Here is a 15991-nt window from a genome sequence, read left to right as displayed (position 1 = left end):
GTGCATCATATATAAGCAGTGGGGTTCCTACGGTCTCCTTCGCATCCCACATTTTGCTCGCCATTATTTTCTATCCATCCACTTGTTCTCTTCTATAGCTCTATCTTCCATAGACTGTTCTATGCCTTTCTTCCATGTTTCTGTAGGCCTTCCTTTTCTTGTTCTATTTATAGGCGTGTAATTTATTGCTCGTTTTGGCCATCTTCCCTCTGGCATTCTCTTAACATAACCATACCATAGCAATTTCTTTGTTTCTATTCGGTCAACCGTGGAATATACACTCTTTGTCAGTCGTCTTATTTCCTCATTTGGTACGTGTTCTAATCTAGATACCCTGCATGCTCTACGTAAGTAATCCATTTCCGCTACCTCTATATATTTTCTTTCCTTTCCTGTGACTTGCTAACACTCTGCCCCATAAGTTAGAATAGGTTCCACAATTGTTCTATAGATTGTTAATTTTGTATTCAGCTTCACCTTGATAGACCACAGTAGACCATTTAAAACACGAGTTGCTTTCCTTCCTTGCTGTATTCTATGTTCCTAAATATATATCCTATAATCTTCCTAAATATATATCCTATAATCTTCCTAAATTTATATCCTATAATCCTAAATATCTATATTCCTTACATTTTCTTATACTTCTTAACTAATTCCGGATTTTCGGTTTCCTCTCCTATTCTCAAATATTCCGTTTTCTCCATGTTCATACATCCCAGCAACTGTTTTAGTCAATTGCTCCAGAGCTTTCTGGATGTATATTTTAAATAGTGTTGGCGATAAGCAGCACCCTTGCCTCCGACCTTTTGTAACAGGGAATGGTTTCGACATAGATTTTCCCTGCCTAATGCTTTTCGGGTTTTGATACATATTTTTAATTGCTCGCACATATGCTTCACTTACGCCTATCGCCGTCAAAATTTCAACGAGTTTCTTTAAAGGTATCGTGTCGTAGGCTTTTTCCAGATCAATAAATGTTAGGTGAGTAGACAGATTCCTGGTTTTTCTTTTCTCTATTACTTGTTGTATCACGAATATGTTATCTGCGCACGATCTACCCTCGCGAAAACCACTTTGTCCTTCCATGTCCTTAATTTCCAATGTCACCCTTTTCTTTAATACTCGGCCATACAACCTCCCCATTGCACTGGTTATACTTATACCTTTGTAGTTTTTGCACAACGTTTTGTCTCCTTTTTTGTAAATCGAACTAATGTATGCACAATTCCAGTGCAAATCAGGTGCATTATACATAAGATATTTCTGAAGCAGTTGAAGATGGTCATCACCTTTTCAGTGCTAGATCTAATCTCCTTGTAGCAAGGATCAAATAACAAGTAATATATTTTTTTAGAGTGAGGATGATCCAGATAATTCATTATTCAGTGATCCACCTTCCATTGAACCTGAAACTCCTCCGGAACAGCATGTTGCTTCACCTCCACCACCACCCCAACCTAACACAGATGCAGATACTCATTGGACCGAAGATGGGGTCTTTAAAATTCCATCTGCGCCTAAGGATAAGGAGGAGCCAACAGATGAAACAACAATTGCTAAGAGAACCAGGTAGGGAGTTATTTCAACTTATGTAATATGACAGGTAGTTCTTTCAGGACAACAGAGAGTAAAACACAGGTTAAAATAAAATAAATATATTGAGAATATTTATATACATACAGTTCAAAATTAAAAATAACAAGAATAAAATATAATTCTATCTTCTCCCTGTTTCGGAGAAAGCTCTCTAGGCGGCCGCCTGCAAAGGAAAAATAAAATTGTATTTATTACTATCATCAAAACCATAATAACAATATTAAGATAATACAATACACAACACAGTATATACAATAGCAATTACGCTACACGGAATCAATCTATCTACATAATTACACACTCAGACTCGTAGCCCATCACACTTCAATCCAGTGTGATCACAAATCACAATCATGCATCGACGCACCGGCCAGCTCCGGGTCGGAGGTGGCAGCTACCGCTCACTGCGGTTACAGTTCCGGTGGAACGCCTCTTCACTACAGAGCGCGTCCACCTCGGCAGAGTTCCAATTCATTTCATTGCATATCTACTGTTTGAGTTCTTCCCGGTTCAGTACAATGAGAAGAACTGATTTCATGATTCTCCTTTCTCTTCTTAAGTACCCTCTCGGCTGCCCTACTTGGATGCCTCGGAGTAGAAGTCGAAATGAGTGGAGTTACGCCGGTAATGAAACGCGTACGGTTGTCTAACAAATAATCGTCGACCAAAAAAATCTGGTGTTTTGCAAAGGTTGATAATCCATATACACTGCGCGACAGAGAAAACGAACACCGCACAAAATGGGTCATTTTTAGTATGTTATAGCCTTATTCTGTAACAATATCGCTGTAATAATATTGTTGCTAGACAGTAATTGTACACCGAGTGTACCAATCAAACTGTTTTTTCTCAAAGTTCACCACACCCTGCGGAATATTCTAGCATTTATAAAATACCGAAATTAAAACCCAACTATAGCGTCAGGTTTTCTTAACATTCTGTTTTTTTTATTCATTCGCTTATGTGGGATAATAAAAAAGTTAGGTAGTAGTCATTCATAATGTCGTGGACCTGACGCAATCATCATAGTGACGTCGATATACGAACGAAACAATGATATCAGGCATTGCTAAAAACATGTAGTTCTCTTCAGTGCGTTGTCGTAGAGAGATAGAGACGAACTAGTTTTTACGTTAGTGAAATAGCTTTAATATATTTTTTTTTGTGATTATTAATTGATAACTTTGTATTCAACTTTTTTCTCTTACATAATACCAGCAGAAGTAGTTCTAATTTATTTAAACAATAATTGTTTTTAAGCAAATTGTATAAATCAATAAATTTCATCTACCCGGACAAATTATTTTTTCGGTTTTCTGATCATTTTAAATCAAAAAAGTTTATTGTAATTTTTCTCTAAAGTTGATCGTTTTCAACTTATAAACAATTTAAAACAAAAAAAAAAAACGAAAAATCATGATTTTTAAGGCTCAAAAACACGCAATTATTTTTGAATTACCAAACCTTGTTCTATCAGTTTCTGATACTTTACTTTGGGCTTATTTGCCCAAATACAAAATTATATAAAATTTATAAAATAAATTGAATAAAATCCTGTCGTTTATTTAACTTCTTTAAAATCTCATTATAACACTACACAATTTTTTAAATTTGATTATCTTCATTATTTCATAAAATTAATCATTAGTTTTAATAATCCCTGAATGAAAAACTGGATAATGAAGTACTGAAAGCTTGACAGCTTGGATAATGCCAAAATATATTTTATATACAATTTCACTTTCTACAATAATTTGATATTGGTTTTAACACTTACTTAAAATTTACAATTTAAGAACTTTTTAAAATTTAGACGTCATAATAATTGATTGACAGTGATGACAGATAACTTTTGCAATATGGCCGCTTTCGATTTTTAGTCGATAGTTATCAATATTGAATAATTACTAAATCGCTAAAGTTTTAATTTATTTTATATTAATATATTTACAAAATACTACAGAATTTCACTTTTTGGCATAAATTTAATTGTTAATAACGCAAATTGTGTACAATATTTTTAATAATTAAAGTAAATAAATTTTAAGTTCACTCAAATTCTCGCCATTCGATTACTGCCATCGACCACTTACATACAATCTGGGTTAATTTGATTAATCGCGGCAGGTAAAGTAAAATTCTTCTTTCAGTACAATAAAATGTTACTTTACTGCCGCAAATGAGGGCGAATGAGTACAAAAATGGATTTATACAAAACTTTTTAATAAATAAGGACCACTTTTTGTATGGGCGACCTCTTGAACATTATTCTGCGGTATTTTATGAAAGTGATTATGCAAAAAATCACATGGGAATATTTTTCCCAAGGAATTCGAGGTTTTTGTCTCATATAAACATATTTTGCTGAATTTATAACCAAAATCCTATTATTTTTCTATCATACATTGATGTGTTATTTATTTATTTGCCCTCTAGATTTTTTTTCAGTTCTTAAAAGGTTTATTTCTAAGCCAAATTAGTGCAATGTAAATATTTTACATTTTTACACAGCAATTTTTATCGGCAGTGAAGACAGAAAGTCGTACATTTTTATTACATCTTTCAATTTGAGATAAAATAAAAATTCGATGACTAACTGGAATGTTTAAGATTAGAGAAACATATGTTATGTTTATTGGAAATACTCGACATCATTAGCACGTGCAAATCCTACCCTGCCGCCTAATTTCCTTTGAAATTAAAATGGTGCATGTTTTTAGGGTCCGTTTATTTTTTCGGGTATGCGTATTTACGAGGTTCACGAGGTTTTGAAACAACTATACTTTAACAACTAGCCATGTTCTTCATCAATACAGGGTGTTTCTAAATAAGTGCGACAAACTTTAAGGGGTAATTCTGCATGAAAAATAATGACCGTTTGCAGTCCCGGATTAAGAATCTTGAGGCCCCTAGGCAACCCAAGCTATGAGGCCCCTTACGGCCTCCGCCTTCTCCCTCCAAAACCACCTCGGTTAACCCCTCCATCTAAACCCTACATCTGCAGTTTTAAGTTCAATATCTTCTCTCTGTAATGATTTACTGAGTTGATGCGTTCTAAAATGTTACCCAAAACTCATTCATTACGAATGTTTCTTTTTTTGACATTTATTTCAACAAACACTTAGCCCCTTGAACTATTTCATCCATTTGATTAGTGTTTTCAGCAAGAGAATGCACAGCAGATTTAAAGACATTGTAACCTTTAGACAAAGCTCTTGTTGCGTCAGCCCTTGCACTCCATCTAATGCTGCTTGTTCTTTTAATGACTAGATCGTGGCGAATGGGATCTCTTAGTGGAGTTTAATTTAAGCATTTGATTATAACTTTCCAACGGTGCGTAGAGGCTAAAAAAAAGACGCAACTTTCAGCAGCACTTGCTCCAACTAAATTAAGCGAGTGTGCCGCAAAAGGAATGTAAATTGCAAGTTTGTTAATCTTAGATAAATGAGCCTGGATACCATTACATTTGCCTGCCATGTTTGCTGAATGATTGTCCGTTCATGTCGTTTACATCAATTCCACAGTCTTTTTAAACGATTAAAACAGCAAAAGAAAGATTTTCTCCAGTATGGCTACTTATGGGTATGAATGTGAGAAAACGCTCATACACTTTACCATCAGCTGAATTTGTATATCTTAATAAATAGTAAACTGGTCAATATGAGACAAATCTGGTACTGAATCGACACTTAAGGAGTAGTATTTGGCTTCCTTAATTTCTTTAACAATTGTATTCAAAACGTGTTTCTTCCCAGATCTTTGAAGATAAGTAAGAACCCTTTCCAATACCGTTATTGCCATACTTAGCTAAATGAGAGCTTAAAGAGGATCGTACTCTGCAAGTAGCTCTAAAATGCTTAAGTAGTTCCCATTATTTTGTGAACGAAGGATATCTGTATCACTTCTAAACGCTAATCCGCGAGAAGATAGAAACTTAACCACAGAGACTACTATTTTCCGAACGTGAATCCAGTAATCTCGTTCTTGATTAAATTAAATTTCCAAAGAGCTGTCAATTCGACCATGAAGGCACTGCCTGTCGATGAGTGTTCGCCAAGTGTTCGTCAAATGTTCGCTATGTTCGCCAAAAAGTATTCATGGACAGCAGTAAACATTTCCATTTGAGTACGTTAGCCAAACTCTTTTAATTTTTGTTACACTGATATATTTTCGAAAAATCATAGATTGTGTAAAAAATCTCTGTTTGATGCTGAAAAACTTCCATCAAGATTTGTACATTCTGAAGAACTGAAGCTATTTTCTTGTGGCATTTTTATAATTTTAACTATTTATAATGGGAAATAAGCCACAATATTATTAAAAAATGATTTTTATTAACGTTTCGACGCCCAAATCGGGTGCCGTTGTCAAAATACAAAATACTACTATCATAAACAAAAATGTTGTTGCTTAGTAAAAAAATTCTTCTAATAATTTATTTAATTTGGCTCATTTATATCGGCAATTCAGATACATATGATACATTTTAAAGTAGAAGACTTTAAAATGATATTGCCAATATTTATGAGTTGCGTTCCTGGGACGACTTTACTGAAAGATAGTTCATTCGATTACATGAAATCAACCCCAACTCAAGAATATCCGTCACAAAAAAATCATAGCATGTGATCTCTCTTTAAAAAGATAACCACATGCAACAGTGACATTAAAATTCTCGCGTTAGAGATCTCATAGTAAATCACGAGGGAAAACCAGGAAAAACCTCGTGATACTATCCCGACATCGTAAGTATTTGGTCTTACATTTCATTTACTCTCAAAATTAATACCAAATTCTGACTTTACTATAATTTTATAAATAATATCAATACAATAATACATGGATATATAAGTAATACTAAAATATAAAATATGTACTAACTCGACTATTGACGTACTAATTGTGGTATTTTCTTTCTATTGACTTCCTCTTTCAGTGTGGGTATCCACATCCTACTGCATTCCACCGAGGAATTTGCGACACAATTGGTTTCGTTTAGCATAATTAGAGCCGCTTCTTTGATTTTTCTCTTTTTACTATCTGTTTCTTTCAGAACTGTACTTGAATCTCTCCACTGAACTCTATGTTCATTATCCCATGCGTGTTGACATATTTGAGATCTATCAAATTCTCTATTTTTAATATAAGATTGATGATAACGTTTAATGGTCTTGATGTTTCACCTATATAAAATTGTTCGCATTCACAAGGTATTTTATAAATACAATTCTTTGTCCTTTCTTGTTCATTGTTAGGTTTAGTTTTAGATAGAATAGATCTCAATGTGTTGGTTGTTTTGAATCAAGAAGAGACAATTAAATTTACAATGGAAAAGGAATATAATAACACCCTGCCTTTCCTCGATGTTTTAGTCTCAAAGAAGGATACTGGATATGAGACTCAAGTGTATAGAAAACCAACACATACCAACATATATCTCAATTACAAATCAAATCACAACATCAACGTTAAAAAGGGAATCATAAAATCCTTATATGATAGAGCCAAAATTACTTGTTCTAATGAAAATTCATTTTTAGAAGAAAAACAATTCTTAACATCTGTTTTATTAAAAAATGATTATCCTTTATCGTTTATAAATAAGGAATTGTCAAGATTGGATCGAATGGAACAGAACAACATAGAACGGGATCCTACAACATTCACAAGAAATAATACGAGGAAAATATCAATACCATACATAAAAGGACTATCCGAGAAACTTAAAACAATAGGAAATAAATTCAACATTTCAACAACATTCAAAACAACCAACACATTGAGATCTATTATGTCTAAAACTAAACCTAACAATGAACAAAAAGGACAAAGAATTGTATTTATAAAATACCTTGTGAATGCGAACAATTTTATATAGGTGAAACATCAAGACCATTAAACGTTAGAATAAGTGAACATCAATCTTATATTAAAAATAGAGAATTTGATAGATCTCAAATATGTCAACACGCATGGGATAATGAACATAGAGTTCAGTGGAGAGATTCGAGTATAGTCCTGAAAGAAACAGATAGTAAAAAGAGAAAAATCAAAGAAGCGGCTCTAATTATGCTAAACGAAACCAATTGTGTCGCAAATTCCTCGGTGGAATGCAGTAGGATGTGGATACCCATACTGAAAGAGGAAGTCAATAGAAAGAAAATACCACAATTAGTACGTCAATAGTCGAGTTAGTACATATTTTATATTTTAGTATTACTTATATATCCATGTATTATTGATATTATTTATAAAATTATAGTAAAGTCAGAATTTGGTATTAATTTTGAGAGTAAATTAAATGTAAGACCAAATACTTACGATGTCAGGATAGTATCACGAGGTTTTTCCTGGTTTTCTCTCGTGATTTACTATGAGATCTCTAACGCGAGAATTTTAATGTCACTGTTGCATGTGGTTGTCTTTTTAAAGACAGATCACATGCTATGATTTTTTTGTGACGGATATTCTTGAGTTGGGGTTGATTTCATGTAATCGAATGAACTATCTTTCAGTAAAGTCGTCCCAGGAACGCAACTCATAAATATTGGCAATATCATTTTAAAGTCTTCTACTTTAAAATGTATCATGTGTATCTGAATTGCCGATATAAATGAGCCAAATTAAATAAATTATTAGAAGAATTTTTTTACTAAGCAACAACATTTTTGTTTATAATAGTAGTATTTTGTATTTTGACAACGGCACCCGATTTGGGCGTCGAAACGTTAATAAAAATCATTTTTTAATAATATTGTGGCTTATTTCCCATTATAAATAGTTAAAATTCTGAAGAACCTTTCCCAATCCAAAATTTCCATATTTCTTCAGTTATGGTATTCCATAATCCTATGTTTTTCCGAATTCTGGGACCAATTTACCTTTAACTTCAATTTCTAACTTAGTTTCGATTTCTGATTCTTTTCTTGAACTGGTATATCTGTCATTGTACGTTTTTTCATCTTCTTCAGTAACGGAAGCTATGTTTCCCCCAGCTATTTCTATTTCACCACGTGCATTTTCATTGGGGCAGCTTTCACTAGCTGTGGATTTATATTGTATTGTATTTGTATTGTTCGATATTTGAATTTTCCAACTTATGTGATTTATAGTTTTTATTTAATTCTAATTATTATTTTTTCATTTTGGGCCCTACGAGGCCACCTTTGGGACCGAGGCCCCTAGGCAACTGCCTACTTTGCCTAATGGTTAACCCGGCACTGACCGTTTGCTTCATAAAGATATGTCCGCAAATGCTTCGTTTCTGAGATACGGGATGTTGAATTTTTTCTTACAAACTGACGATTTATTTATTGCTCTAAAAGCGATTGAGATATGCAAATGAAATTTGGTAGGTTTTAAGAGGTAGTTATTGCGCATTTTTTGACATATAATTAAGAACTTTATATTCACCATTGGCGTGCATACGGGTTACATTACCCGATCATAATAAATAAGTTAATATGGGGCGGGGTAACATTTATTCCAGCGCACTGTATAAATAATCTTCTTCTTCTTAAAGTACCGTGCCCAAATTCAGACGTGGATGCTTCCATGCAGGGTTGCCAGACCGATTTATACAATTCCCCCAACCTGAACTACAAATTCCCCCAAAAATGACATTTAAAAAAAAATCCCCCAAAATTCATCTGCCATTTCTTCTTTTTTTTTCTGAGCTGTCATCTGTCATTTCTTCTTCTTTTTGGGCTGTCATGTCATTTTTTCTTCTTTTTTGGCTGTCAAGTGTCATTTTACCAGCGTAGAATTTTAGTATATTTTATACAATATATTATAAATCTGCCATTTACATATCTTACAAAATTATTTTGTGTCATCTTCTGATACAGGACCAATCCATCATACATAGAATAATAATTAATTATTAATGACCCACACCATTAAAATTCTATTAAACAGATTACCTTTCTTTAAGTTCAGCATCCCATTCCCAAGCAAGTCGGTATTTTCGGGTATACTCCTTTTCTTTAGGCATATTTTTAGATTAACACGTCTACAAACACTAATTTAAATAAATTATGCGTATTATTGAACACACCAGAAATATAACCTTCTTCAAAGTCAATTCTAGAAAAGTAAATAAAGTTAAACAATAGGAGATACGATTTTCTGTGTTTCACATAGGTACCATTATGAATATGTATTTAAATACACCATCAAGCGCACAAAAACCAAATTTTGTTGTGTCGATGTCGCTATTGAAGAAAACTGTAATGCTTTACAAAATAAGTTAAGTAGTTTGTACTAGATGGCAGAATTGACTGTAAATGAATTTATATTCAAAGATTTTTGTGAATCACAGTTTAACTTAAAATTCAAAATCGGCCAAGCAATGGAATGTGTTCTTAAAATTATACCCCAAAAAACCCCAATGCGAAAAAATTTTCCTCCAAAAAATCCCCCATTCAGTGTATACCCCCAAAAAATCTCCCAAACAAGAAAAAATACCCCAAATTTGGGGTAAATTTCCATAATCTGGCAACCCTGCTTCCATGAAAATTTGCCGATATCGTTCTCGATCTTGCGCGGCATGCAACTTATCATGTGTATGATAAATAATAATAAACATGTAAATATTCATTCCAGTACTGTTTATTTTGCCGCATACTGTACTATTATTTTGGTTTTAGATCAAAGTTAAGCTTGAGTTCAACACCATTAGAAGTTATAGAAGAAGCATTTATACCGCCCGATATTCCGCCAGATTTGTATGAAATGCACTGTGATAATGAAGACTGGAGGGATTTTCTTAAAACATTCACTCGACCTTTGGAAGAAGTTGAAAAAGTTCCTGAAGAGGAAGAATTAGATCCGGAATATAATGTTTTGTCTGATGAAGAAATCGATAAACCAGACAAAGAGGAATTAAGAGAGGAATTGAGAGTTGACCGAGCAGTTAAAGTGAGCAAAAAAGAGTTGAATGCATTGATAGCAGAACTGTATGAATTTTGTTCAAACGAGCAAGCACATCTTGATGGTATTGAAGAAGACGACTTCGATCCGACTTCTTTCTTAGAAACTCAGCTGGTAGAGGATAATTCAAAGAAAACAGATACATTGGTGAGCAATGCTGATGAATCAGCGGTAGGTGAAACTTATATTTATTGGAAGCATACCTTTTTTATTGTGGGCTAGGAAAATAATAATGAATTAATAGGTGCAACGGATCGCGCAGAGGTGTGAAAAAATGAAAGTAAAAGAAAGAAGATGAAACGCAATGTAATGGACAATCGCGCGACAACACACTAAGTGATGTAGTAAACGCAATCCTATGCGTGTTTCTTAAGAAAATAAAATAAATTAGAATTTAAATAAAATAAAAGAAATAAAATAAAAATAAATTAAATTAAATTAGTTAAGATAAATTAAATTAAAAACCATCGTTCCATGCGTAGACGATAAGAAAGCTATGCTTCCTCCTCATCGGAAAAAGCTTTCTATCTGCATAATCTTAGTTTTATAATTTTCGTTGGGATGATATCTCAAGTTCTCTTTTCAAATGTTTTGAATTTAATCCCCCAGTATTTGCGTAGCACATTGTTACACAAATGCTCGCGTGCGATACAACTGTATTTCTTGTATTTGTACTTTATGGTTGTCTTATTTGGGTGATACGTGATACCCAATTTTTATAGAAGAAAAACTTAATTATTTTCACAACAAAGTCATTTATTTCAAATAACAAAAGGAATAAATAAATAAAATAAACTCTGCACAAAGGAAAACAAAACCTCTAAGAAAAATATAAAGATCATTCATTCTTATTCTCATTTACTTTGGTTTTACATGGTGGTGTTGCACCTTGAGATTGATGACCTCAATAGTTGCAGCGCAAAATGATTTGCTGATTGAGTATGGTATAGATGTCCACATGTATATTTGTATATTGTGTTTATGTGTGGGTGTATTTCATTTTCAGTCAACAAATATATGGTTAATAACACAGCTGCTACCTTAGGGCATGTCCTCAGTTGATCCGTGGGTGTTCATTTGGTGATATCTTATTCACACCTGTACTACGGTCCTATACAGGGTGTTTCACTTGGAAACGGAAATACTTTAATTGTGAATAGAGGTCACCGAGGCGGTTCTAGGTATACTACATTTTTTGCCCTACCGACTTTTATAACCGAGTTACAGGGTGTTTTATCGATTTTGCCAATTTCTTTCCTAAGCCATAACTTTAGAACCACCCTGTATATTTTTTTGATATTTGGTGTACATGTGTTTTATCCAAAACCCAAACGACCGACATACTAATCACAATAAAAATCCAGGTCCGAATTAACAAAAAATTATAAAGTAATTGTGACCTTAAAAAACCACCCTGTATATTAAAATTCTGAAAATCTGTTTGCATATTTGAAAAGAGCACAAAAAACTAAGTCTAATCGTTCGCTTCAATTTTTCGGCCAGACAATTTTATGACTTTAATTTTGAAATTATATAGAATTTTTTAAGAACTCTGACATTTAAAAGCAGGTATTATTAACTTTTAATTATAAATTATTAAAGCTATTAAATAAATACTCATTTTAAAATTAATCAATACTTATTTACCACATTGGAACGACCCAATTATTGATCACAAGAAAAATCCAGGTCCGGATTAACAAAAAAACATAAAATAATTGATCTTGAAACAACACCCTGTATATTGAAATTTTCAAAATTTGTTTGCACATTTGAAAACACCAAAATGACTTTAATTTTGAAATTAAATATTATATTGATACTTTTAAGAACACTGAAATTAAAAAGCAGATTTTTAATGCACTTTTAACAATAAATTATTAAAGTTATTAAATAAATACCCATTTTAAAAATAATCAATAGTTATTTACGACATTCGAACGACCCACTTACAAATCACAACAAAACTCCAGGTCCGGATTAACAAAACAATATAAAGTAATTGTAACCTTGAAACAACACCCTCTATATTGAAATTTTCAAAATCCGTTTGCACATAGGTATGAAAAAAGCACAAAAAACTAAGTTTAATCGTTCGCTTCAATTTTTTGGCCAGACAATTTAATGAATTTAATTTTGAAATTATGTCGAAATTTTTAAGAACTCTGGGAACTCATAATAAAAATTTCGATATAATTTCAAAAGTAATGTCATTAAATTGTCTGCACAAAAAATTAAAGCGGGACATTAAACTTAGTTTTTCGTGCTCTCTTCAGGTGTGCAAACATATTTTAAAAATTTCAGTATACACTGTGTTTTTTTCAAGGTAACAATTACTTTGTATTTTGTTGTTAATACGGACCTGGATTTTTCTTGTGGTTAGTAATTGAGTCCTTCTAACGCAGTAAAAAATAACTGATTATTTTTAAAATTAGTATTTATTCATTAACTTGAATGATTTATTATTAAAAGTACTTTAAAAACATGCTTATTAATTTCAGGGTTCTTAAAAATTTGAATATATTTAATTTCGAAATTAAAGTCAATACATTTTTGCACAAAAAGTCAAAGTGAACCGATAAACTCGGATTTTTGTGGTCTTTTCAAATGTGCAAACAAATTCTGAAAACGTCAATATACAGGGTGTTGTTTCAAGGTTACAATTACTTTATGTTTTTTTTGTTAATCCGGACCTGGATTTTTCTTGTGATTAATAATTGGGTCTTTCCAATGTGGTAAATGAGTACAGATTCATTTTAAAATGAGTATTTATTCAATAACTTTAATAATTTATAATTAAAAGTTAATAATACCTGCTTTTTAATGTTGAGTTCTTAAAAAATTCAATATAATTTCAAAATTAAAGTCAAAAATTGTCTGGCCGAAAAATTCAAGCGAACCATTAGACTTAGTTTTTTGTGCCCTTTTCAAATATGCAAACAGATTTTCAAAATTTTAATATACAGGGTGTTGTTTTAAGGTCACAATTGCTTTATAATTTTTTGTTAATCCGGACCTGGATTTTTCTTGTAATTAGTATGTCGGTCGTTTAGATTTTGAATGAGACATATGCGTACCAAATTTTAAAAAAATATACAGGGTAGTTCTAAAGTTATGGCTTAGGAAAGAAATGAGCAAAATCGATAAAACACCCTGTAACTCGGATATAAAAGTCGGTATGGCAAAAAATTTAGTATACCTAGAACGGCCTAGGTGACCTCTATTCACCATTAAAGTATTTCCGTTTCCCAATGAAACACCTTGTATACCAATAGGCTATAGAAATTATGTACTTTAGAAAGGAACTACGACGTTTAAGGGGTTTTATTGTTTCATATGGTCAATGGACCTCTAAATATGAAAAAACCGCGGAGGACTGCCATTTAAAGGAGTGCGTTTTTGAGAAAGGGGTGAATTAACCCCTATGCACTATAGGGTGCATATTTTACAAAAATATATTCAAAAATAAAAGCAAAAAAAACACGAAAGAGCAATTTTGTTTTTTTCCCCATAACTTTTTTCCACGGGGATATAGGTATAGGCATTGCTTCACAGAAAAAATACTTCTCTTCTTCCTCTTTAAAATGACGTTTGGTAGAAGTCTTCAGGATTTATAGTTTCCGAAATATGATTTTTTAAAGTTCGCACTAACAGTATTTTTGCGCCATTTTCGTTATTATTTCGCAAACATTGTTCTGTAACTTTTTTCTACGCATTTCTATGTAGGTATATGCAATGGTACATTTAGTAGGAAGAGAAGTCAATTAATACGACTAAAATGGTCTATGGTATAAGGTTGTACGACTATTTTTAAGCAGGTTATGGGTTTTCAAAGTTTTATACTTTTAACGATTTTTGATATTTTTTACAATTATTTTTTAAATTTCTCATTATAACTTTTTTTCTTGTAGATTTAGATATATACATTGTCGAATAAAAAAGAAAGCATATTTTCTTTACTTTAAAATCGTGTATTGTAAAAAATTCTAGCACTATTTTTAAACAATAGAACCATTGTATATACCTATAACAGCGTTATAAAAAAGTTAGAAAAAAGAATGTGTGTGTACTTTGTACGCACGTAATAAGTTAAACTTCTATGATATGATTTCAACGAAATAAATATACTTTCAACAGGTTATTTGTATTTTATTTAAAGATTAAACTAATTTTTACTTACTACTTTCCAAAAATTTTTGTTAAAACAATACCAAAAATAAAAAAAAAAAATAGAAAACACACGGATTCGAACCGGGGACCTCTCGATCTCCGGTCACACGCTCTACCACTGAGCTATATTCCCTTTGCTTTGACAGGTTACAAAATTTCTCATACATACTGACAAATTTAATAGACCAAGTGAAGTATACAAAAATACTTTAAATATACTTACTAATATTATAAAATATCTTATTCCCGAGGAAGACAAATCCAAAGACACAAAAATTATAATAAATATATTTACTAAAAACACTAATAATATATTCTTTTCACGCACACCTTATTTGCGCTACATAAAGATGTAGCGACTAATACCATACTGTCGGTGTGCGCATGCGCCAGGGAATGCGCATGCTCCAGAAAGAGCTTTTCTGAAAATTATTTCGGAGTAAACGTTGAAAGGCAGTGGTGACAAGAGGCATCCCTGCCGTACTCCTTTTTTTAATATTAAGAGCCGGTGATTCCACACCATCTACTAAAACTGATGTTGTTTGATTCCAATATAAATTTGCAATTATTCGAACATCTCTGCCGTCCAAGCCTATGTCTTTTAGAGCTTCGATCAATATAGAGTGCTTAACACGATCAAACGCCTTTTGTTATCTACCACATACGGAAATATTGTTGTAAGGAAAAAGTTGGGCGTCTCGTCAAAATGAAGCTACTCACGAAAAATTAGCTTGTTAGTAGTAAATGGTGAAAAAAGCCATGGGATCCTTGACTACTATTATCCCTATTGGGTAATGTATTACTAGTATGATCCAAAAGATGGCATGGCATAACCCAGACATCCAAAGTGAAAGTTATCCTCCAACACCAAGATATTCTACATGGTCCACATAATGTTCAGAAAAAAGTCACACCATTTTAATTGTCGGGATTGCGGCGGAGAGGGGGGAGAAATCGGTAAATTCGTAGTATTTTACGTTTTTCGTCAATATTTCTAAAACTATGCGGTTTAGCATGAACAACCTTCTACACAAAATTTGTTCTACATTAAATTTGAAATAAAAAAGGTCCTATGCATAATCCTTCTAAAATGAACGGTTCCAAAGTTACGGAGGTATTATTGTATAACTGGTTCAAAAAAAGGCCTAATCCAGACATCCAAAGTAAAAGTTCTCCAACACCAAATTGTTCTATATGGTCCACATATTGTTCAGTAAAAAGTTACACCATTTTGAGCGTCCGGTTTGGGGGGAGATGGGGGAGAAGTCGGTAAATTAGTAGTTTTTTTACG

The 15991-nt window shown here is 32.5% G+C and overlaps 1 protein-coding gene across 3 annotated transcripts in view; it reads left to right on the top strand.

The window, feature by feature from the left end:
* Positions 1 to 15991, top strand: part of LOC114349332 (uncharacterized) — a 94948-nt gene that overhangs the window by 17234 nt on the left and 61723 nt on the right. For 2 of the 3 annotated variants that reach the window (XM_028299671.2, XM_050648088.1), the window contains 2 exons: positions 1358 to 1572; positions 10248 to 10701. In XM_028299671.2, coding sequence (XP_028155472.1) covers positions 1358 to 1572; positions 10248 to 10701 — 669 coding nt within the window. The remainder of the gene's footprint in view (positions 1 to 1357; positions 1573 to 10247; positions 10702 to 15991) is intronic. The other variant, XM_028299672.2, reaches the window with a different exon arrangement.

This window comes from Diabrotica virgifera, chromosome 4 (assembly GCF_917563875.1).
Source record: "Diabrotica virgifera virgifera chromosome 4, PGI_DIABVI_V3a".
Lineage (NCBI taxonomy): Eukaryota > Metazoa > Arthropoda > Insecta > Coleoptera > Chrysomelidae > Diabrotica > Diabrotica virgifera.
The sequence above is the reverse complement of the archived record's forward strand: the minus strand, read 5'-3'. Positions and strand labels throughout refer to the sequence as shown.